We start from the raw sequence: 25,508 nt of genomic DNA on the forward strand, positions 1-25,508 counted from the left end.
GCTTGATTTTAAAGCCTCCAGGGACGCCTGGGTGACTCAGTTGGTTAAGTGTCCAACTTCAGCTCAGGTCATGATCTCACGGATCATGGGTTTGAGCCGTGCATCAGGTTCTGTGCTGACACCTCAGAGCCTGGAGCCTGCTCAGGATTCTGTGTCTCCCTCTCTCTCCTGAAGTATTTCTTCCTCCCCCACTCATTCTCTCTCTTTCTCTCTCTCAGAAATAAGTAAGCATTAAGAAAGAAAGAAAGAAAAGAAAAGAAAAGAAAAGGAAAGAAAAGAAAAGGAAAGAAAAGAAAAGAAAAGAAAAGAAAAGAAAAGAAAAGAAAAGGAAATCTCCAGTTCCAGTGCTGGCTTTGCACTTTTGAGTTTAAGTTACTTAACCCTTATTCATGCCCAACAAAGTTGGAAGGCTCACAATTGCTGATTTCAAAACAGACTACATACTACAGCCATCAAAACAGTGTGGTATAACATCAGGATAGACAAACAGATCAATGAAAGGAGCACAGATAGACACCCTTGCATTCACAGCTGATTTTTCAGTGAGGGTGTCAAGACAATTCAGTGGGGAAAGAACTGCCTTTTCAACAAATGGTGCTGGAATAACTGGATATCCACATGCAAACAAGTGAAGTTGAACCCCTATTGCACACCATATACAAGAGTTAACTCAAAATGGACCAAAGACCTAAATGTAAGGGCTAACACTATAAAACTATTAGAAGAAAACATAGGTGTAAATCTTCATGACCTTGGATTAGACAATGGTTTTTTTAAATATGCCACCAAAAGCACAAATAGCAAAAGAAAATATAAATGGCACCATCACAATAAAAAACACTTCCATGCTTCAAAGGATATCATCAAGAAAGTGAAGAGGCAACCCATAGATTGGGAGAAGACCTGCAAATCATATATCAGGGATCAGGGATTTGTATGCAGAAAATATAAAGAACTCTTACAATAATAAAAAGATACATAATCCAGTCAAAACGGGCAAAAAGATCTGAATAGATAAAAGAAGAAATGCAAAAGGCCGACAGTATGTGAAAAGAGCCTTAACATCATTAGCCATTAGGGGAATGCTGATAAGATACGAAGATACCACTTTGCACCCACATGGACAATTAAAATGCAAAAGACAGAAAATAACGAGTATAACAAGTGTCAGCAAAGATGTGGAGAAACTGGAACCCTCGTGCAATGCTGACAGCAATGGAAAACGTTGCAGCAGCTTTGGAAAACTAGCTGGCGGTTCCTCAGAAGGCTAAGCAGAAAATTACCATAAGACCCAGCAATTTCACTTCTAGGTATACATGCAAAGCAATGAAAAACACTGTCCACATACAAGTGTGTATATGAATGCTCATAGCAGCATTACTCATAACTGCCAACAAGTGGAAACAACCCAAGGGCCCATTAACCAATGACCATTAGGTGAAGTTGGGCCATCTACACAACGGAATTGCATTCAGCCTTGGAAAGGGGTGAAGCAGAGATACCTGCTACAATGTAGATCAATCTTGAACATATTACGCGAAGTGAGAGAAACCAGACGCAAAAGATAGGATTCCATTTATATGAAATAGAATAAGCAAATCTGTAGAGACAGAAAGTAGATTAGTGGTTGCCTAGGGCTGGGGAGGGAGGGTTGACGTTGACAACTAAGGGATGAGGGTCTTCCTTCCGGGGAAGTGAAAATCTTCTCAAAATGATGACGGTGGAAGCCACACAAGGAAAAACCACAGAGTCATACGCTATAGATGGATGAATTATGTGGTATGTGGATTATACCTCACTAAAGTTGCTTACAAAGAGTATAAAAGGAGGATGAGAAAAAGGAGGAGGGGACGAAGAGGGGACTCTCAGGACATACTGTGATTCCTGATGCCCGGAGCCACCTCTCAGTCAGGCCATCCCTTGCCCTGCTTGTCCCCACTCCTAGTCTCAAGCCTCAAGCCTGTACCCCAAATCTGTTCTGCTCAGCATGAAAGTAATCACATGTGCACTTTTGTCCGGTCGGACTGCTATTCTACACTCTGGTCTGGTGAGGAACTCACTTTCAGCTCCTCTCAAGCCAGCGATGAAAGTGAGGGAGACTTTGGGTCGTGAGACTGGCTGCCGAGGAAGCCCAGGCCTGGGACAGCCCAGAACTCCAGCCCAGTGAGGGCTGGAGGGCTGTGGCTGTAGCCAGCTGTGCTCGGGTTAAGCCCTCAGCCCCTGGAGGGTCTTCAGGGTGCCAGGTCCCTGAGCAGCCTCAATTCTGTGCTGTTGGAGGCCTGGCCCCCAGGGCCCGGTGTTTCACGGCCATCCTCAAGGCCTGCAGAATGGCATCCTGGCTGTTCCGAACATTGTAGTCACTAAGCTGCAGCAGGCGATCAAAATCTTCCTCCTTGTAGGTCATGTTGAATAGGGAATAGGGTGAGGCGGTCCCAGTGAGATCCACCTGGCCAGCTGGGAGCTCTGTGGGGCTGCGTAGGACACCTGTCCAGAGAGGGGAGGGGTTAGGAGTAGGACCCAGAGGCCTCCAGGGGTGGGCAGAATGAAGCCTTGCGACTGGGCACAGGGCGGCGCTGTTCCTCACTGAAGGGGCTCCTTGCTGTCCTCTGCCCTCTATGTCCTTTGCCCAGAAATATAAATGTGGCTAGTATATAAACACACTATTTTGAGATCTGAAGGGTTTGCTGCTCCCCACACTTCCTCATAGCAATGCACTTCCACTATAAAGGGAACCTCACAGTATCTCTCTGTATCACCTTCAGGGGCAAGGTGGAAACAGTGGGACAACAAAGTCAGGTCAGTGAAAGATTCAGCCAAGAGTCTGAAAACCAAAGTGATTTTTGCTTTGTAAGAACCAGTCTTTGTTGACAGAGAAAGAGAATTCCGCCACGTGGGCTGAGCCTGTTAAGGGTAGAGCTGGAAGGTTTGGAATTAGAACGGGAACCAGCAAGCCAGGAATAACGTACAAAGGCAGAAGTTAAGTTTTCCCACCAGAGGAGTTAAAGGTCTGACCCATTGACAGGAGGTGAGGATTGGAAGGCCTGTGATGAGGGTTTACATTGCAGGGGCCCCAGAGTGGAGTCCCAGCTTCCTGAGAAAAGACAGCGGGCTGGGCTGGGGTGGGAGGGCAGAAGCCAACTGAAACCTCAGGTAGCTTCAGGGGAATCTGAGAGCAAGGGGCCCGGGGCCTCTCTGTCCTGGCTGTCTAGCGGTCCAACAATGTGGGGCCTAAGCACAGGTGGAGATGGCTGCAGACGGGGGGACAACGCAGACCTCTGGTACAGGGATTCCCATACACCACCACGGAACAGGACTGCTGAGGAGCCCAGGTGTAGCTAGGGAGGCCGGGGGAGGGGTGCCTGGGGTCATGACAGAGGACAGCATCACAGTGACTGTGCCAACAGAGAGCCCCTGTGAGGATGCAGCACCCACAACAGAAGTCAGCACACTGCCATGTCCAAAACTGGGTGGGACTAGCCTGAAGACCCCCTCCCTTTGCTGGCTACAGGAGTGCTGGGAAGGACCCAGGCAGTGCCTCTGAGGGTCCAGGCTGCCAGGCTGTTAGGAAGGGAGGGGATGCCTTACCAGGGGCTGAGTGGTCCTTGAAGGAGGCATTGACCAGTGGGAAGTGCAGCAGGACAGGGGTATCAGGGTGAGTGGGGTCCGAGAAGAGGTGGCACTCTGTTGGCTGGTGTTGGTCCTGAGGGTTGGGGTCCACTCGAGGGAATGGCAGTCCCCGGGCCTGGCAGTACAGCTCAGTCTGCTGCAGCGTCTGGTTGGGGAGAGGGGGGCCCAGAGAGAACCAGCTACTTCCTGGCCATCCCAGGTCAGTGCTCTTGAAAATGCTAGGACAGCTCTAGCCCAAACTGACTGCTCAGTGTCAAGACAACCTGGTTCTGACCTGCGTGGGGTCTAGTGCCTTGGAGGGAGGCGAAGGATTCCAGTGGTCTTCAATGTTGTTTGGTTAAAATCTTTAGGTGAGGTATAGACCTAGCACCCTTGCTCCCACTTGGGATTCAAATCTGGGTTATTCACAGGGCACCTGGGTGGCTCAGTCGGTTGAGTGTCCGACTTTGGCTCAGGTCATGATCTCACGGCTTGTGAGTTCGAGCCCCACGTCGGGCTCTGTGCTGACAGCTCAGAGCCTGGAGCCTGCTTCGGATTCTGTGTTTCCCTCTCTCTCTGCTCCCCTCCCCCCCCCCCCACTCATGCTGTCTCTCTTTCTCTCTCAAGAATAAATAAAAACATTAAAAAAAATTTTTTTTTTATCTGGGTTATTCAAATCCCAGAGCCTAGAGAGCCTCAGTAGGGGACCCATTTCTGTTCCTAGGTCCCCCCCAGGGGGGCCTGAGGGGATGGATGTGGACAGGCCAGGGTCTCCTCCCAGTTCTGTCTAGCTGTTCTTGTTGGGGTGGGTGTGGTGAGCTACCTCCCATCTGCCTGTCCTGGGAGCCCAGGGCCCCAGTACCTTCATAGCCCTTCTCAACCAAGGACCCTGGCAGGAGTCTGTGGGTTAGAGCCTGTCACCCTTCCTTCCCCTTGGGGACTCAGGAAGTCAGGGCCAGTGGCCCAGTGGCCCTTTGCTTGCCCCTGGAGCATGGCCTGGCTCCAGGCCCCAGAGGGTTCCCATGAGGTAACCAGAAGCACCTTAAAGGGTGAGGATAGGGAGTAGTCGAAGGAGAGTATGAGGTCCAGTCTGCGGCCTGGCCGGAACATGGAGGGACAGCTGGTGTTGAGGAAGTAGCCGCCATCTACCAGGCAGAGCTGTGGCTCCTGAGGCGTAAGCTGACCAGGGGTGGAGTCTAGCTCACAGTCTGATGGGGGAAGCAGTGATAGTCAGAGGCAGCCTCTCCACCACAGATCATCTACCTTTCATACTACATTTGCCTCCATGTCCCCTTCTAACTTCTGGAATCACTCCCTGAAAGCACACACCACCCCAGCCCTTCCCAAGACCTTCCGCAGGCCAACCGCGGAAGGGAATGCTATGACCCCACCTCCCCCCAAGTCCCCCGCCGGTCCTAGCCATGGTCCATTTCCACCTGGGAGCCTAAGCCTGTCACCTGGGGATACACGGCAGGGGCCCTTACCTGCCCAGGTGGAGAAGTCTCTCTGGCTATAGTAGTCCTGGTGCAGCTGGAGGCCCCGAAGGAAGTTGAGACTATGCTGGTGGAGCGGCCTGCCTGTCAGGAAGCCCTTAAATGCCTTGGCCAGCATTGTTCCGGGTTGCAGCCAGGAGGCCTCCAGCCGTGAGGAGGTCCTCACGGAGGCAGGAGACTCCTCTGGGTTCAGAGAAAGACATTGGTCCAGTGAAAGGCCTGGAAATGCCTGGCCCTGCCTCCCCTCTGATAGTGCCCTCCCCCAAGCACCTGAAGAGGAAGTAGACTCATTTCAGGCTCCTCGTACTGTCCCCCCTTCTCACCCAGGTTCTTAATTTTGTCCTTGACATGCTGCTTCCAGGTGTCATCAGAGCTGATGAGGTCATACCAGGCATCCAGCAAGTTCAGGGACAAAACGTTGCTCCAGATACCTGAAGGTCAAACCCCCACCGAAGTCACCCTCAAGCCTCAGCACCCTGCCTCCCATCACCTGGAGGGTGGGGACGGAAGAGGGGAGTCAGGTGGGCTGCCCCTGCAATGGCTTTTCCCCACAGCCCAACTCCAGTTTCCCCCACCTCCAGGGGCTCTGCCAGACCCGAGTATGGGAATCATGTCTGGGCAATGAGGCCTGGCCCAGGACTGGCTAGAATCTTCCGAGTGACCATCACTCACCTTCCAGAAAGCAGATCCGGGACTCAGGGAGCTTCCTCATCAGCCGCCCCATGAAGAACTCAGAGCCAAAGAGATCAGAAGGGACAAAGGCTCCATACTTCAGGAACCCCACCTCATAGGGTGAAAACTCTACCCACTCTGTAGGAATAGGAGCAAGAGGCAGGAATGAGAGGAGAGTGGGTTGAGGAGAGCCCCAGCTCTGACAGGGGCCAAAGACCCTGCCCCCCCCCCCCATAGGCCTTAGCCTCCTCTCTGCCTGGCTGACTCCTGGGCTCACCACTCCTCCACCCAGCCCCTTGACCACATCCCCACTACCCCACAACCAGGAGAGTGGGCTCTGCTCCCTGGCTCATTAGCCCATCAGAACCTCCTCCGTTCCAGAAGGCTGGGCACTCTGTGTAGGAGTTTCCTGTTTGAATCCTCTGAAGGCCTGCTGGGTGCACAGGAGGTATGCACGTACGTGTGTGTATGAGTGTGTGTGTGTGTGTGTGTGTGTGTGTGTGTGTGTGTGTGTTGGAGGGTAGTGTGGACAGGACTAAAGACTGTACCCTTGAAGTCCAGGGTCTCCAGATGGTTCTCTTTGACGTTGAGGCTCAAGTAGAGGGGCAGAGGGTTCTGGCCCCGCTCCAGTGCAGCTCTCTGTTCCGACAGCTTCTGATCCATCACCTGGGGTGGGAGGCATGAGGGCTTAAGTGAGGTAGGGAGCATCCTGGAGGCACAGGCTGAGGGGGAGGAGGCAGCTCCCCGCTGGAATTTGGGTGGCATGGGTGGGTGCATGTTTACATGCACTCCCACCCCCATATTCTGACCAGATTCAGGGTCACCATGGGGGACTATGGAGGTTGTGCACTGCACATGTCTCAAAAGAATGCCATTCACAAGGACTACCGTGTCAACAGCAATACCCTACCTCTGTTCCTATGATTCCGTTGGCCCCATCCTTATGGGTTCAAGGGTGGAGTGGATGTGGGCCCTGACACATGGACACAAAGGCACACACACACATACATTGCTTTCCAGAAAGGACACAGGAATCCCCTTTCAGTACACATTGTAAGCTCTGTCGGGGGATGGGCTGCCCCTTCTAGATTCACATGGATGCAGTTCAAGTCTCAGCCCTTCCAAAATGCTTTCCGGTCATCCTTGCCTCTCCCTCTTCACACCCTTCTTTCCTGCTTTGCACAGTTGAAGTTGTACCCCGTTGATTAGTCTTGCCTCTGTTTCCAATTTTCTCTTCAATAAAACTCCAAGTTCTGCCTTGATGGCAAGGACTGTGGCTCGCCTTATCGAGGAGCCTCCACAGAGCCTCACGGAGTTCTAGGAGCACAGAAAGGTCTCCCTCTATCCCGGACCAAGGATGCAAATAGGGTTCATTTCCAGCATCAGCAAGGCTAATGGCGGTGGCTGGCTGGAGCCCCACCTGGGGAACGAGGCTTCCACAGGTTCTGGCTGCTTCTGCCAGACACAGACACACCGTCCCTCTCTTAGGCCCTCTGAACTGGAAGGCACCGCACTCAGTAGCCAGACCTAGGGGTTTCCCAAACCGCCCTATCAGCCCTTATGATCTGATTTACTTGGAGAATGTGCTAAATTAAACATACAGATTACTGGGTTTCCTCCTGAGAATCAGCAAAAACCACTTAGGAATTTGCTTTTTCTTTGGTCTCGCCAGGTGATTCTGATGATCAGCAGATGTACGTCCCAGGATGCTAGCCCTACCTTTCCAGTGAGGAGACCCCTCCCACACGCCCGGTGTACCCCATCTTCCCCCTGCAGCCTCTGTCACTGATGCATCATCTTTTCCCCTAGTTCTGCACTAGTGCCCAATAGGACTTGAGTTCTAGGGAAACCACAGGAAGAATCCCCAAATATAGCTTAAGCCCCTGGCACTATTTGTCATACGTACAAGTCAGTCCCTCAGGTGTGAAGTGTGTATGTAGTGAAGAGAGGGGGATCTTGATCAATACCTGCAATTTCCCTTCTCAAAGGGTAATAATTCTCCAATTCTCTTCTTTTTATTTAGGCATCCTGTTTGTCTGCTCTTTTGTCTTGTACGATGAGGGAAAATGTGTCCTTTATTTACTCCAGATGAACCATTTCTGACCTGGGGGAGAGGGTCAGCACACTCCACCATCTCCTGAAATAATACCCAGCCTTCTTCTTCCTTTTTTTTTTTTTTTTTTGAGAGAGAGAGAGAGAGAGAGAGAGAGAGAGGAACAGAGAGACTGGAAGAGAGAGAACAGAGCAAGAGGGGGAGAGAGAATCCCAAGCAGGCTCCACACCCAGCATGGAGCCGCATGCAGGACTCAATCTCACCATTGTAAGATTATGACCTGAGTGGAAATCGAGAGTAGGATGCTTAACTGACAGCCACCCAGGCGCCCCTCTTTTTCCTTTTAATAGCTCACCAGGAAGTGGTGGCAAGCCTCTGGATCTCCAGACCCCCAGTTTCCAAATGAGCATCCCCAACCCTTCAGAGCACCAGTCTGATGACTCAGGAGTCTCCCTGAGGTGTGGAAGCTGAGTGCAGTGTTGGCCATGGGTTCATGTGGTCTAGGCACTGCATTGGGGTGGGGGGGGGGGGGGGGGGGGCGGAACTAAAGGCAAAGCCTTTCTGTCTAGAATTGAAGAAAAACACGTAAGACCTTCTTAACTCAGGAAAACATGAGAAAAACTGAGTTTCTTCCTGAGGAATGGTGAGTAGATTCTAAGCAGTTCAGTGCTTGCCAGCAAAAGATAAAAGAAAAATGTGTGAGAGACATAGTTTGAAAAGCACTGATTATAACTGGTGTATTTTCAAGCAGGTTTTTACAAAACCACGACAATATTATAGAAGTGTGTAGACTAATAACGTCGTTCTGTGTAAAGTTCAGGTTATACTATTTCTCTAATAATACTTAATATTAATGAAACTGTGATTTGTTATGGAGTTCTATTTTCTGACATGTAAAATGACTTTTGGAGCCATGGATTGGTATAGCAGGGAGATAATAAATGCTTCTACCCAGCAACCTAAATTTGAAATACATACTACATTTTTTCTGATTAAATAATTATTTTAAAAAGCATGCAGTGGGGGTACCTGGGTGGCTCAGTTGGTTAAGTGTCCGGCTTCGGCTCAGGTCATGATCTCATGGTTTGTGAGTTTGAGCCCACATCGAACTGTCTGCTCTCAGCACAGAGCCCACCTCGGATCCTCTGTCTCCTTCTCCCTCTGCCTCTCTCCTGCTTGCACTCCCTCTCTCTCTCTCTCTCTCTCTCTCTCTCTCAAAAATACATAAACATTAAAAAGTTTTTAAAAAGCATACAGCGAATGTTAGCTTGAAGAGATAAGGCAGATAACTAAGAAAAAAAAGACTATTTGAAAAGCTTTAATATTGAAATAAAAATTTTAAAACCACACCAGTGCTCATTTTTAAGGACACATTGTTTGTTCAACAAGATCATAAGATTTTTTTCCTGGTGAACCAAAAAAAAAAAAAAAAAAAAACCACAAAAAACCAAAAACCCCAAAACCTTATTAAGTTTGTCTTTTAAAAAAAGACTATAAACCTTGTACATAAAACCATGCATGAAGTCATTACTGGAGAATCAAAGGGTAATTAAATAAGAGTGTTCTTTATAGCCTCAGATCAAACTGCATTTTATAGCACATCATAAATAAACTTAAAAGAAGCTTCTCCCAACTCTATAGTAACTATACCTCCACCAGACGGGAAAGCCACTAATAAAACACTGTATCCTCACACCAGAACATGAACTTAAATAATAGACCTAAACAATACACAGGATATATTAATAAAATAAAAATATTTCAAGTAATTACATTGGTTTTATAAATTTAATGCCATTTCAATAAAAATTCCAAAAATTTTCCCATGAAACTTGACTGGCTGATTGCATTACACGTATAGAAGAGCTAAGGCCGAAAAGGAGCCAAGACAATTCTGAGAAAAACCAAGGTGGCAGGTGGGGGTAAGTCAGCCCTGTCAAATACCGGCATGTACTACAAATGTGGAGTCACTAAGCCAGGGTAGTGTTGGCACAGGGAATCGGCCCCATTCGAATGGAAGAGAGCTCAGGAAGGGTCCCGTGAGTGTGTGAGAGCTGACAAGTGAGACAAGTAGCAATGCAGACTTGTAGAGAAAGAAGAATCAACAAGTGGCATTAGGAAGGTTTGCTATCCATATAGGAAAAAAAAAATGGATTCAAGTCCACATAATACTTGAAGATATATTCTGAGTAGATTAAAGTTCTAATTGTGGAAAACAAATCTTTAACACTTTAATAAGGGTATATAGGAAGAGATTTTATAACTTGAGGAAGGAGAAAGATTTCTCTAGCAAGACCCTAAAGGCACAAACCATAAAGAACATAATGAGACACTGGATTATATTAAAACTATGCATCAAAATCTAATAGAACTGATAAAGGATTAATATCCAGAAATGGATAATAATATATTAATATTAATTATTATTTTAATTATTTTTAAATATTATATTTATTATTTTTATATTTAAATTATATTTCGATATTTTAATTATTATTTATTAATTATTAAATTGATTAAACATTTATTAAATATTAAATTATATATTTATATTTATATATTATATATTTTATATATTCTATTCTATACTTAGATATTATAAATTAAATATTAAATTAAATATTTATTGAATATTAAATATTCTTAATTATTAATATTAATTGCTATTAATTAATACATATATCAATATCAAGGAAATGGAAAGCTATAACAAAATTTTGTATAGCACCCATAAAATGATCAAAAAATTAAAATTTTAAAGAGCACGTAAGAAAAAGAAACCATGATACATTGATGGTAGGGGTGTGAATTAATGAAGCCTTTTTGGACAACAATTTGGAGAACAATTTGGCAATAGGTAGGAAAGCAAACGATACATGTGCCCAATGGCCTGATAAGTCCACTGCTGGGTGTGTATCTTCAAGACTCAGAGAATCTCTAACATTTGTGCACAAGGGGCCTTGTACAAAACCATTTGTACAGGGGCGCCTGGGTGGCGCACTCGGTTGAGCGTCCGACTTCAGCCAGGTCACGATCTCGCGGTCCGTGAGTTCGAGCCCCGCGTCAGGCTCTGGGCCTGATGGAGCCTGTTTCCGATTCTGTGTCTCCCTCTCTCTCTGCCCCTCCCCCGTTCATGCTCTGTCTCTCTCTGTCCCAAAAATAAATAAATGTTGAAAAAAAAAAAAACCCATTTGTACAAGCAACATTATATTTTTCTTAAGGATGTATAACAAAAGGTGTATAATAAGATAAACAATAAAAGTAAAGTATGTTATGTACTTCTGTTTTGTATTATACAATACAATAACGTGTAAGACCGAAGATATGAGTGTGATGATAAAACCAAATTCAGGATGGTGGTTCCCTCTGGGGTGGGAGGGAAGTGGGACTGGGGAGTGAGCCACAGGGGCCTTCAACTCTTTCTGTAACATTATGTTTCTGAGGCTGGTTGGCGAGATTGTGCATATTCATTACGTGATTCTTTCTGCTTTATGCATTTTCTTAGCAGGATTTTTATATCTTGATAATCTGAAGATTATCATAATATTTAAATAAGAAATACTGATTTTTATAATAAATTTTTTTTTAAATTTATTTTTGGGACAGAGAGAGACAGAGCATGAACGGGGGAGGCGCAGAGAGAGAGGGAGACACAGAATCGGAAACAGGCTCCAGGCTCTGAGCCATCAGCCCAGAGCCTGACGCGGGGCTCGAACTCACGGACCGCGAGATCGTGACCTGGCTGAAGTCGGACGCCTAATCGACTGCGCCACCCAGGCGCCCCTATAATAAATATTTTTAAACTAATAAATACAAAACAAGAATGGTTGGTAATTTCCAAATACCATTGTGCTTGCCAGCAAGAGTAACATTTAAAGAAAAATTCAAAGCAAAGCCATTTTGGGCACTCATTCATTTATAAAAAATCTTTCCTGGTCAAACTCCTGATTCCCAAAAATAAGAAAGACAAGAATCCTTTCTCTGCTAATATGTTTGATAGTTTACTTTTAATTATGAATGCTGACCTTTTGTGTTTTAGTTGTTCCACATACTTTAAAAGAAACATTTGCATAATTATATGTGGTAAAACAATAGTGGGAAAATAGTGCTTCTTCCTTAAAGAAGCAATGTAAAGGGGTGCCTGGGTGGCTCAGTCAGTTGAGCAACTGACTTCAGCTCAGGTCATGATCTCACGGTTTGTGAGTTCGAGCCCCGCGTCGGGCTCTGTGCTGACAGCTCAGAGCCTGGAGCCTGCTTTGGATTCTGTGTCTCCCTCTCTCTCTGCCCTCCCCCGCTCATGCTCTGTCTCTCTCTGTCTCAGAAATAAACATTAAAAAAATTTTTTTTAAAAAGAAGCAATGTAAAAAAAAATGCATACCCTCAGTTTTGTCTTAATGGTGTTACAATAACAGTAAAGAAATATAATACCTAATACTTAATGCTTACTCTATCCCAAAGCACTACAGAATGCTCACAACAATGCCTTGAGGTGAGAACTGTTCTCACTAAATCTCCCCTCTCTCTCATCCCCCCTGAACAAATGAGAAAACTGAGGCACAGAGAGGTTAAGTAACTTGCATAAGAACATATAGCTAGTAAGGGGTACTGAGATTAAACCCAGGGAATCTGGCTCCAGAGTCTGTGCTTTTAACACTGCCATGAAGATAGAGAAGAAGAATACATTCCATATTGCAGTATTGATAAAATAAAAATTGCTCAAGCAATCTCTCTGACACCCAAACATAATGTGAGACTTTCATCTCACTGCCGAACTGACTTTGGCATTGACTGGTCCCTAAGCTCTTGAGAGATCCATAAATTTCTATTTTGTGGCAATGAACTGAAGAATAGCCTGATTCAAAAAGGCAGCATCCCAAAGTAGGGCAGACACTGAGACACTGTGGTTCCTACTTCCTCTAACCACAGATCCCCGTCTCCCTCAACCTGTGGGAAATGCACACACAACTGCAAGGTTGCCCTGGTCCCACAGGTGCACATATGCCCTGCCTGGCAAGCAGGTGCCCTACCTGGCCATGCAGCATGGACTCCAGCACGAGAGCCCACAGGTCCACAAAGGTCTTGGGGTGGCCCTGCTTAGCCCGCAGCTCCAGCTCCCGGCAGTAGCTTGCTAGGCGCTCTGGGGAGAAGGCCTCCAGTTTGCTCTTGGCCAGGTGCTCTCTAGCACATTTGATGGGCCCTTCGAGGTCCCCCTGTGACCACTCCGGGTCCCCGTAGAGGTGGGCCATTGTCCTGGGAGAATAAAGGGACAATATGGAGGGAGACGGAGGTCCAGCTTGGGTCACCGCAACACTTCCCTCCCACTTCTCCCAACATGGCACTCCTGCAGCTAAGGCCCTGCCCATCTAGAGAATGTGTCTCAGGGCTTTCTCTCAGATCAGCGCTGTCCAATATAATGTGAGTCACATAAGTAATCTGAAATTTCCTAGTAAGTACATTTTGAAAAAGAGAAGGCTAGTAAAAATTAATTTTAATAATATGTTTTAATTCAATATATCTAAAATTTGTAATTTCAACATGTAATCAACATAAAAAATTGACATAAATTTATATTTTTCAAACTAAGTCTTCAAAATCCTTCTGTATTTTATAACGCATCTCAGTTTGGACTTGCCACATTTCACGTGGTTGCTATCCACAGGTGACTAGCAGCTACCGCATTGTATGGAACAGATCTAGACCCTACGCCCATCTTCATGGGCCTGTCCTCAAGCCCTTTAAGATGCTGCATGTCAACAGCTATCACCTAAACTCCTCAGAGTTCACTCTTCTTTTACTCCTTAAAGTCACATTTCAGTAAGACTCAAAGGAGTGAATCTCTAACAGTGAAAAGCCCCACCTCTTCATAGGCAGAGTCAGATACAGGGAGGCAGTGGTGTCTTCAGGCAAGATAGTATCTCTCCATCTAAATTTCTTCATCTATGCGTTAGGGGTAGTAAGAGAAACTACCCTAGGGAGTGTTATAAGGATTTAATGAGGTAACAACAATTAAAGAGAAGAAAGCTACCAATTTGGAGTTCCTGGTACTTATCATACATGTTAAGTGTTTTACTTGGGCTGTCCCATTACAGTCCTATGAAGTATGTACTACTATTACCCCCACTTTGGAGATGAGTCAACTGAGAATCAGAGGAAATAAGTTGCCCAGGAAGTGGTGTTGCAGAGACTCAAACCCAGCTCCTTCTGAATCAGCTGCCTTATACCTCTTCGGTAGCATGGAATGATGTCCTACAATGCCTCTCCCATGGCAGGACCTCTGTAACATCTACTTCCTCCCTTTTGAGAAAGTCACTTTTGGCACCCGTCAGACCGGACTGCTCATACCCATGTGGCTTCCTCACAGAGAAGGTTCCCCTGGTGTCTATTCCACTCCCCTCTGGGACCTGATCATCTATGTCTTCCAGTCCCCAGGGCCCTCACCATGTAGAGCCTGAGATGCCACTGAAGTAGGTCACACAGTCCAGGAGGCCCAGCTTCTGTAGGGCCAACAGGTGGCCATAGAGAGACGTCATGGCCCGGGCACCTCCTCCTGTGGCCATTATGCCCACAACAGGGACCTGGACCACACACAAAAATAGGCTGGCTTAGCAAGGACTCAGGATGAAACTACTTCCTGGCTCCAGGGAAGGGACCTCATGGCCAGGGCCTGATTGGAGTAGGGATTAGAGCTAGTACCCAGCCCCTCCCCCAGGAAGTGACAGATCTCAGCCCCAGACAGATCCCCAAAGAGAGTGAGAACCCCAGAGCTTACCCCCTTCACCACCACCCCCTACCCCGCTCCATGTCCACTCCCATGTCTGCTGACTAGAGTGTCTAGGGAGGGCATAGGAATCGGGTACTTCCTTAAGGTCATTCCAAGGTATTGCACCCCCAAACCTCATCCTCCTGTAGGTCTCTGTCCAGCTGCAAGACCTGCTTGAGAGCCTTGGCCACCACCTGCTTCCTCCTGCTCAGGAAAGCTTTCTCCTCTGCACACAGATCAAAGCCCAGGTGCATAGCCAGCTCCTTAGGGCTGGGCAGTAGAAGATCCAAGAGTTAGGGGACACCGCATAGCTCAGCCACTGGTTGGCCAAGCCCACAACAGATGCCAAATAACCTCCCTTCTCCCATCCCCAAAGGCCAGCCTTTGCACAGCTCTCCCCTGCCCCATGATCATCCCTCACTGTCTCCCACAGATATGAATGTCCCTTACCAGCCCTCAGTCTTGAGCTGCAGCCTCACTTCTGGGGCCTGAAATCAAAGCAAGAGACTGAACTAGGATGTCTTAGACCCTGGAGGGAAAGTGGGTAGACCCTGGGGGCCTGGGCTCCCCATCTTTATTCTCACTGGCACTTCCCATCCAGTTGAAGCCACTTACGTTTGTAGCAGGAACGTTAATGGTCACCTCCTTTCCCATGGCCAAGGACCTTAGAGGCACAGTGAGGTGCTCAGCTGACTTGTCTGAAGTCCAGGCGTTCGTTTCCAACCTCTGGAGGGAAATATTCATTCATTCAGCCAATCCTTACTGAGTATCTAGAGAGTGATCCAGACACAGTCCCTCTCTGATAATATGAAAATAATCACAATATTTATAATTATTATAATTATGGTAATTAAAATTACTAATTATAAAAATTCCTGCTAATATTTATGGTTCTAACTGAATTATGGTATGAATTTATAATGAATTAGGTAATGAACAGATGTTAGTAAGTGTTGTAAAGGAAAAAAAATGTTGTAAAGGAAATAAGCAGTGTGATATGATACAATAACCAAAGGTGGGGTGTGTGGGGTCTATTTAAGATGGGGAGTCAAGGAAGGCCTCTCTGAAGAGGTGCTATTTGAGCTGAGATCTAAAAGGAGAAAGAGGAAGTAGAGGATCAGGCAGCCTTGAAAGGAGTCAGAGGTAGAAGAGAGAAAGCACTTGACATGTTAGAAAAGCAAGAAGAGACAAGTATGGCTAGAGCATCATAAAGAGGGGGAGTGTGGACCAAGATGAGGCAACAGAGGTGGGCAAGGGCCAGGCCTTGTGGGCACAGATATGGATTTTAATCTAAAAGCATCATTGCAGGAGCCATTGAAAAGTTCAGACAGTCTGACAAGGCATAACAGCCCCCATGCCCACTTGAGGCTCCTGGTGATTTCCCTGTCTTGCCAAGGGCTTAGTGTCTAACTGGGGGAGGCTGGCAAGGCCACAGGAGCCTGGTGTTGGCCTGAGAGGGGCCCACAACAGCTGGAGCTGGCCCAAGGCTGGGAGAGCTCCAAAGCAAAGACCTACCTTCAGATGCCCACTCAGTTCTGCCTCTTGGGCTGCCATGTAATGGAAGCGGAAGGATGCTGTGCCTAGTGCAGAGGTCTGTGTGTCTTCATATGAGCCCTTCAGCACCAACTCCAGCTCATCCTGATCTAGGGAGAAAATGGGCAGATTAGCACAAGTGGAACAAGAGCCAGGAATCCCGGCAGGGTCCCAGGGAAATCAGCAGTGCTGCTTGAACTTGGCCAAGGCCTGGGAGCCCGGGCCGGTAGACAGGATTCTGGAAAGAGCCCTCCCCAGTCTTCTGGGCCCCACAACCCCCATGGGACCCCTACCTCCTGCTACATAGCCTCCTCCAGGTCAGGGGACCCTCCTGCCTAGAGGAGACTTGTTGCCCTTGTCCAGTGCGGGCAAGAAGAAAGAGGCAAGCTCTGCTCGGCTGCTCACCTCCCACTCTGTACAGGTTTCCAGTCACCCCATCTAGCAGAGACCAGACCTGGTTCTGAGCCACCCTCAGGCAGAAGCCAGACCTGGTTCTGAGCAGGCCTCACCTGTGACCGTGGCTGTGCTCCCAATGCTGACCAGATGGACATCCAGGCATGACAGCTCTCGGGCCTGGGGCAGACCATATCATGGGCAGGGGGCTCTGGAGGGAAAGCTGAGGTCTCCTTGGCTTTGCTCTCAGAACCCCTCTGTCCCAAATCCACCACACGCAGAACGGGAAGTGAGGGCCAGAGTGGGACTGGAGGCAGAACCCCTGACTCGAGACACCTCTAATCTGCTGCACCTGCCAAGTCAGGTGTTCTGGAGCAGGCCAGGAGAGTCCAGTCTCCACCCTGCACACCCCACCCCCCAGCTTTCCTAGATTTGCCAAACATCGGGGATCCTTGAAGGCCACCCAAGCCTCAGACACCGTTCTTTCTTCTCTGTGTTTCTCTGGACTCAATCTGGAGAGTGTGTTCTACCATAACTGCCCCCAAACAGTAGCGTGCAAACCACTGGTCTATGATTGGAGAAGCCTTTACAATGTTAACAATGAAGGTACCTCCCGGCTGTCCTCCTGTTGACCTGCTGGCCAAATGAGCCCGCAGAATTCTCTGTAATGCCTGTCAGCTGACACCCACAGTCCACCCGGCTCTTGTTACCGATGCTCTCCTGTAGATCTGCTGACTTTATCAACCCACCACTGGTCTCCATCACTCAGATAAAAAGCAGCTGCCTAGGTATGATGATTTTAACGTGCATTTGTAAAAGTGATACTAGCCCATCAAACAGGCACTTGCACAACCCTGAGGGTAAATGCTTTCTTCAGTTTGAGACTCTATGTGCCTTACCTTACCTTAGGCCCAGCCCTGCTCCCAGGTCATGGCTGTGTTGCTCACCTGTGAGCTTTGAGTAGAAAGTGCATTGGTTACCACTGCAGCTTTGTGAGCTTGCTCTGTTTTAGAAGAGCTGACCAGGACTGTCCAGTGTCTCAAGGAGGAGCTGACTGACCCCCTGACGCTATCCCAGAGCCCCCAGATTGGAAGCAACCACACTGGAAACTCCCTCTGAGCCTCTGCTACTTCAGTACTAACACCCCAGCCCGGCCTGGCCTTCATGACTCGCTCACCACCTTCCAAGGCTGAGAACTTAAGTCCATCACAGGTGACAACACTGTCAGGAACACCTAAAATTCCCCCAACACTCCCTCAGCCATCCAGCCTTGGGCTACAACCTCCTCTCAGCAGAGCCTCAAACTCTCTCTCTCCATATTCCCTGAAGGCCCTGGCCCCTCCAAGCCCCAGCCCCTGATCACAGCCCCAGTAACCACCTATCTGGGAGGCCAGGGGTGGTAGTACCACAAGCCTCTGTCCCTGCCTGTCCCTTCCGCACCTCCTACCTCAGTTTCAGCTCTGGGGCCCCTCCCTCAGATGCCCTTACAAGCCAGAGGAGAGTGGTTACCACAAGGACGTTGTTGGTGATGAGGTTTTCTGGGCGTTCTGACCTGGAAAAATCAAGACATCAGGAGCTCAGCCTGGCAAAGGTGAATACTCCCTGCACTGGGCTGTCCCCTCACAGGCCAGCCTCCAGCCTCCCTGGGGCCTCCCCAGGGAGATGCTGAGGGACCCTAAGTCCTGGGTACCATTCATGAGGGGGGTGCTTCTGAAAAGTGCAAGGTGAGGAAAGAGAGGGACAGTGGGGCCAAGGAAGCAGTGACTTTCCTCTAAGACCCCCCACCCAGACTGGCAGGGGTGGGGACTGAGGGATGGTGAATCTGGGTCAAAGACATTTCCCTAAATAAATCCTGGGTCCTGAGACACTCCCCAGACTGTGTGATTGTTACTCACGTTTTTTCCATCAGGAACTCCACGTCCAGCTCCTCCTGTCCCTGAAATCAAAGATAAACAAGTCATCAACATTTACACATATCTTTGGAGTTGACACAGTTCTTTGACAACGCACTGTCTCGTCTCGAGCAGTGTCTCAGGGATGCACAGTATAACAATTCTTCCCACTTTACAGATGAGGAAATTGAGGCTTAGGGAAAGATGGTCTACCTGCCCAAGTTACCTACAGCTGATAAGTCTGCAGAGAGCAGTTCTCTCTTCTTGGCAGGGCTGAAGAGAGGGATGAGCACAAGTCTAAAGAGGCTTAAGGACACCCAGGGCCCATCTCCTGTTCCTCTTGTGGGGAACCTGACCCCAGAACCCTGCCTTCCCACTCCTTACCTGCTGGAGAAAGAGCAGAGGCCTTCATAAAGCAGGCCTTGGGTACCACGGGAGATCAGAGGCAGTGAGCAGGAGTGATGGATCCCACAACTGCCCCAAGAGTTAGTTACCCTGAGCTGTGTTTTGATGGACATTAGGAAGTTGTTCACCACTGAAACCTTCCTCCCATAGATGACTAAAATCCCTCCACGGAGTGATTCAGTCTGTAACAGTCTAGTTAAGCCTTTTCCTTTCCTATTAATGTGTCAATCTCTGGGCGGGGTTGCCATCTTTCCAGAACGAATTCAACCCAGCAGCATCCCAATAGATAGGCAAAACTGTAACTTCCTCAGCCTGGAGCTGAGAGAGGTGGGGCCCAAGGGGATCCCCACCCACCTGGGGACGCAGGGAGAAGGTCTTCTGGAGCAGCTGGCCAGGGAGGACTTCTGAGACGTCATAGAGAATCTTGAAGCAGGCATCATCCTCCGTGACTGGGTCCTCATCATAGACGTTTAGCTCCAGAATATTCTAAGGACCCGAGAACAGCAACTTGACACATTATTTACTCATTACTGTACTTCACACCTGTTGAAACTTTACTTGATGTCCAGGGTCAGGAAAGATTATTATGCCTCCATACTTTGTACTTCAAAATAAAAAGGGTAGTAAAGCTTCAAAGTAGTAAAAGGAAATCCAGCAAAGTTCCTAATCTCCCCCACCCTTTAATTGTTTTTTATAAAAAATAAAATCCTTTCAGTGTTTCCTCACCTCCAATCTCCCCCCACCCCCTGCCGCCCCCGCCGCCACCCCAGCTTGCTGGTCCCCCAGGGCACCATATGTACCAGGAGCTTCCATGCATTTATCTCATTTAACCTCACAACAACCCCATCAGGAAGGGATTCTTCCTGTCTCCCTTCCACACACGGCCTTGGAGAGGACCAGCAACTTGCCAGAGGTCAGACTCACAGCCAGCTGCTGGGTCACACATTCTCTCCCACACAGCCCTATCCAGGCTGGGAACAAAGACACCTCCCCAGTGTCTCCGACTGAGCCCTGGAGGGAAATGTGTTCCAAAAGAAGGATATAGCCTGTCCTTAGGAGGGTGGCCCTGGCCTTTACCTTGACCCGACTCTGGATCAGGAAACTGAAGGTCTCATTCCATACAGGATGACTGGAGTTGGTGATTGTTTTGGTTTTAAACTTTGTCCCAGGTGCAGTGGGCAGCTGTAGGGTCACGTAGGGGTCTGCCTCACTCACTGCCAACATCAAGAGAACAGTGTCAGAGAGAATTCCTTACACTCCTCTCCAGGGGACTCACCAAGTTCCTGCCACAACCAGCCCAGCCCCCAGGTTCTCGCCTGGGCCTTTCCCATAGGGTCTGGTCATCTCTGCACCCCTGGAGCCCAGGAAACCATTACTCACACAGGTCAGCCCAGCCCAGGTTCCTGGCCTCCAGGACCTTCACAGTAAGCCTCCAGCAAGCAGAGGCCTCCACCTGGAGAGAAATAACAGACTATTCAGTCCTTCCCGCCCAAACTCGAGCCCACCAGTCTGTGCTGAGGTTTCTCCTAAGATGCTCCACGATGCTGCATGGCATTCTGGGGCCAAATAGCCTGTGCCCACCACTGTCCTCAGGGCTGTGATTCCAGGCTGTAGCAGTCAAGGCATGGCAGGCCACCCAGGGGGTGGAATTTGTGGGATCCCCTCCCCTTCAGGGACAGGATTGCACAGTGCGGTGGTGAAAGCAGGGAAATGAGGGCCAAGGAATGGCCACCACACTGGACATGTCACTTTGGGGTTGCCCCCCACCCAGGGCCCCCAGAGAGGGCAGCCCTTTGGTGAAGCATGTGAGTCTGCTGTTCAGCACCCCTCAACCCTCTGGACAGGACATGGGACTCGACACCAGGGAGGCTGGGCCCTGGGAAGCCCAGTCATCTGTGACAGCCATGGGCACTCACCCTCTCTTGAGTGTGAAATAGGAAACTCCAAGAGCATCAGGCCATTACCGTGAGCAAGAGGCCATTGTGAACTAAGGCACTGGGGAGGCCACATTAGCCCACAGACAAAAAGCCCAGTGAGGAGGAAGAAGGAACTGAGTGGGCACAAGTGCACAGGGGCAAAAGGAGTAGAGGTGGTGAAGGACAAGCAGTAGGCAAGTAGGATGCACCAAGTCCTGCTGGGGACAGGGCACCCGGGGGCTATCCTCACATCCCTACTGCTGAGGGCCTTGCCACTGCCTAGATCCCGGGTGCCTAGGGTTTCTGTTCTTCTTGAGGCCTGGCTATGGAGCTGCTACTGGGCACCCTGCGCAAGGTTCTTAACAGCAAGTCCCTGCGGGCTGAGGTAGAGGTGACACTGTGCTTGCATGATAGACATTCGGCCTCATGTGGTGGGGAGATAGTGCTGCGATGACACCAAGGAGCTTTCTTGCTTTGTGCCCTCCCACCATCAGTCCCTTCTGTGCCCGTGATCCAGAAGTCTCCTGCCAGGGCCCATCTCAGCTCTGCACAGACGCTGCCTGCTGGGGGCTGCCTCAGTGTCCACAGACCAGCTCTCTATTCCCACAGAGAAACTTAAAGGACAATGGGCCACAGCAGGGTCGCTCAGGACCAGTGCCCCATGGGTCCCCACATCACTGTCCTGCGCCTTCATGCTGAGTATCTTTGTCATTCCTGTCAGCTTTCTGGCAGAGCATATGTGATACCCACCCCCCCCCCCCTGAACCCCCTATAAGGCCTACTTGTTTCTCCCTTCTTGGGGCTTAACTCCAGTGACACTAGCAACACTTTGACCCTACACGCCTTAAGCCAGAGCTTATAAATGGTAGATATTTCATGGCTTTTAGACACCTGGTTCCATGTCCTCCCTGCACCCAGATTCTATCACTGCCTGGACAGAGGAAGTGCTGGCTGGGGTCCTGGGGCCCAGGAGGGAGCTGTGCTTCCATGCCCCACTCCAGGACAGGGCAAGGACAGAGGCAGCCCCTGCTCCCCCTCATTCTCGAGGCCACAGCCTGTGGGCTGCTCTAGAGCCACATGGGGCTTCTAAGTGGCCCCAGTTGCTCCTTTCCGGCCAGTCACCGTGCCCAATTTGAGCATTGTTGCCCATTTCTCTCTCTGGTCACCAAAAGCCTCTCAATCGCAGAAAGCCCACTGTTCCCTGGCGGGATATTTTTCCAGGGTGAAACCCTATTTCTTGTCACACCTAAAACCATCAATGTTGCAGAGCACCAGAGGATGGGCTGTGACAGTAATTACAGTGACTAGTTACTACTGAGGGAGGTGGAGTGGGGTGGTCAAGGCAGGCTCCCAGCCACAATAGCTGGATCTAAACCCTGGTCCTCTGCTTACTTGCTGTGTGACCCTGGACAAGTCACTAAACCTCCCAGTGCCTCCAATTCCTCATATGTAGTGGAATTAGTAGAGGCTAAATGTGTTAACACCTGTAGAATGCTTAGCAAAAAAGTAAAGTTTCCAGATGATTGCTCTTATTGCTGTTTAGTAAGTGCTTGTCATATTTCTAGGTGCTGTACTAAGCATGTTATGTATTCCAACTTGATTTATCCTCCTGACAACCTCCTAAGATAGTACAAGATAGTATTCTGCTTTCCTCCCATTTTACAGATGAGAGAACTGAGGCTCAGAAAGGTCAACTTGCCGTAGGTCACAGAGTTAGTAGATGACATAGTCAGGATTCAAACCCAGATCTTTAAGGCCAGAGCTCATATCTCCTGTGCTGTTCTACCTTCCCAGGACTTTGCTTCTTTGTAAAAGCATGCAACTTTCCCCCACTGCCCTGTGGATATATAGACAGCAGAATTTCATAGATTTGTTTTAGACCAATATGAATATTGAACTAACTAATAGGATTCTCCTGAGGGCACTGCGGCTTGCCCTTCCCTTTTGAAATGTCCTCCCATCTGAAATCATCCCATCAATCCTTAATTGATGACTGACCCTGGATGCTTATGGAGAGCTTCTCCAGCAAGGACCCCCAGCCCAGCTTCCCGGAAGATCCTGGGAGTACCTCCCTGCTGAGAGTGTCAGCCACTGTTTCTCCCAGGGCCTCCTCCAGCCTCCTCCCTATGGAGAGACTCAGTGCTGACCCTGGCTCAAGACAGGAGATATGACCCAAGGAAGTTTAAGGGGGCTAGAGTCCCCATATAGGGGTCTGGAGTATCTGTGACCATGGGGTCTTCATCAGGAGGAGAAAAATGAGCAGGCTGCCTTTCCCCCTGTTGGCACCCAGGGACCTGTGTGGTAGTGGTAGAGGAGGTTGGAGAGAGGGAGGTTGGAAACTTCAGGAACAGCCTCAGGCCCCGTGTCTCCTGAGTCATGCTGAGCTGATGCTCCCAGGTCTCACAGCAGGCACGTTCCAGAGCAAGTCCTGGATGCTTCACCTGTCCTGCCAGCTCAGCTCCTGCTGCCAGGGCAGGCTCCAGTTCCCTCTTCCAGCAGGAAAGACGCTGGGTGAGGCCACTACTGAGGCTGCCCCAGGAGCCGACTTGAAGGCTGAGGGTAAAGGGTCTGGTCTTGGGGACTCAGTCAGTCCCAACAACATCAGCTGCAGGAAACGTGTTTTCCAGGCATGTGGGCCGACTCAAGCTCCCAGAGCCACTGCACCTTGAGCTTCAGTTTTGCCTCTGGGCTGGGCCTAGAGCAGGCAGAGGGTAGCAGGAAAAGATGCCCGGCCTTCCCCAGGGAGACGAGGATGAAGACAGATACTTCAGAAACTTCCACAGCTGGAGGCTGTAGGCTCAGGGGCTCAGGCTCCTGACGGGAGGAACAGATTGAGCCCGGGCTGTCCAAACCCTCCACCACCAGCTCCTGCAGCCTTGGGTTCTTCCCAGCCCCCCATCAAGGCGTTTACACTAATGTCCACCTTGGAGGGGGTGGTCTTCTAGACCTCAGGTTGACACGGGCTGGGGCAGTAGGTGTCATCCTTCAATGGAGGGGTGTCTCTCTATCCTTCCCCAGATTGCCTGGTCCCTGGCCTGAGTCAGGCAAGTCTTCTGCAGAAACACCAGTCTGGAACTGCTGGACTGGATCTGACTCAGGCCTGGGTCTCAGGGTCAAGGTTCCAGAGACCTGGCAACGTCTGAAGAATGAGGCAAATGCCTCAGGACAGTGTGCTTAGCACACTTAGCCCCTGTCATGGCCACTGCCTGGGGCACCAGGGGAGACCTGAGGAGCCAGTCCCTCTGGCCTTGGTCCACAGCAGAGGAAGACAAATCTGGGCTAAGGGGAAGCACATGGAAGGAGTGGGGCTAGTCGTTTATAGACCTCTTTGGCCTGGTTGCAGCCTCATCTCTTGGGCCCGGGAAGTAACTGGCAGCGGGTGGGGAGTTGGCCTGGCAGACCTCCTGAGACACACAGGGTGGTCCCTTGGCCCCAACCATTTCCAAGAAGTTCACTACCTGCAGTGGTGAACTATGGGCCTGGTGGGGTATCCTTTGGTGACACGTAGCCACTGTGTTCTCTGATGCAGCCTGTGAGCTTTTGTGGGAAGGAGGGTAAGAGCCTCTAAGGGGGCTACTGGCTGATCACTCACAGTGGAGAGGGAAGGCTCTGGTCTCCCAGGCCCTCTACTTTTATGAGAGCTGATCATCTATCCACCCCACCCACTCCCCACCCCCAAATACAGAACCCCTTACCTTCTACTTCCCACCCTTGGCCTCTGCCTAGGCTGAGACCCCAGCTCTGGGACCCAGGCCTTTGCCAGAGGTCAGAATTACCTCGGTGTTAGCTATGTCAGGCTTCTCAGAATGCACCCTGGCCCCAGGCCCTGCCCTGAGCGATGCCCAAGGGCTTGGCAACACTGTTACCTGGTGAGGATGGCCAGGTGGTCCCCTAGTTGTCAGTCTTTCCATACTGACACTCCCAGGCTCCAGCTCCTCCCAAGATGCCAGCTCCCTCGCTGGCTGGCAGCAACTATTCCAAGGGAATGGGACTGTGAATCTGCCAGGCTCAGAGGAGCCATGATCCTATAAACAGGTTGGGGCTCCACCCCCCCCAAGTCACTCCTTTAGCCTAGCACCTTCTCCTCTTCCCCAAGAGGCTGGGCCAACCAGCATCTCCAGAAACCTCTGGCAGGGCTCCAGGGCCCGCAGGTGGAGCACCCCTTTCAGACACGGAGCATCAGAATTGCAGATGCAGCAAGGAGGGGAGACAAGTCCTAGGAGCAGTGGCAGGAAGCTGGTTCCCCTGAGGCTGAAGGTCTGGGCCAGGGTAGGGGCAGAACTGTGGCAACTGCAGCCCAGCCCCAGCCTGAGCCTCTCAGGGAGGAGGGGAGAGGAGGGCTGAGCATACGAGAGGAGATAAGAGGCCAGACCTCCTCAGCAGCTCTCTGCCGCCAGGATCCTGGGGATGCTGGGGTGGCCGGCCCTGTGCAGAACCTGAAGAGCTACAGGGGGCTCTGGACTCTGGTTCTAAGCCCCTCACCCTCACTCCTTTCCTTTGGCTAATCCTAGGAATTTAGAGGATTTTCATTAGACTCAAATGGCAAACCTACCACGTAAAGGTAACAGAGACAAAACAGGAAACTCTTAGACTATGGATACCACAGAAGAAGACTTTGTGAAGTCACCTGTTTAAACTTTTCAGTGTACACAGTGGCACGAAGTGTTCTCCTAAAAGGACGTGAATTCGGTGTTTTCACTGTCAGTTCACTATGTAATTTAACAATATGATTTGTTTTTCAAGGCAAGTGAAACTGAATTAATGTTAACTTAGCACAAATGGATC

The 25,508-nt window shown here is 49.5% G+C and overlaps 1 protein-coding gene across 1 annotated transcript; it reads right to left on the bottom strand.

Moving 5' to 3' along the window:
- Positions 1–1,564: 1,564 nt before the first annotated feature.
- PLA2G4D (phospholipase A2 group IVD) lies at positions 1,565–24,726 on the bottom strand. Its single transcript, XM_040492376.1, has 20 exons — positions 24,590–24,726; positions 20,188–20,260; positions 19,885–20,021; positions 19,162–19,293; positions 18,406–18,446; positions 18,020–18,062; positions 16,627–16,690; positions 16,100–16,227; positions 15,200–15,310; positions 15,035–15,072; positions 14,719–14,854; positions 14,263–14,399; positions 12,852–13,074; positions 6,320–6,437; positions 5,772–5,909; positions 5,423–5,530; positions 5,091–5,282; positions 4,648–4,814; positions 3,586–3,772; positions 1,565–2,484 (listed from the first exon to the last, which is right to left on the bottom strand). Exons 1-20 carry the CDS (start codon positions 24,632–24,634, stop codon positions 2,258–2,260), a joined length of 2,445 nt encoding a protein of 814 aa, XP_040348310.1. The 5' UTR covers positions 24,635–24,726; the 3' UTR covers positions 1,565–2,257.
- Between the last annotated feature and the right edge of the window lie 782 nt (positions 24,727–25,508).

This window comes from Herpailurus yagouaroundi, unplaced genomic scaffold (genome assembly GCF_014898765.1).
Source record: "Herpailurus yagouaroundi ecotype Mexico unplaced genomic scaffold, PumYag 184, whole genome shotgun sequence".
Classification (NCBI taxonomy): Eukaryota; Metazoa; Chordata; class Mammalia; order Carnivora; family Felidae; genus Herpailurus; species Herpailurus yagouaroundi.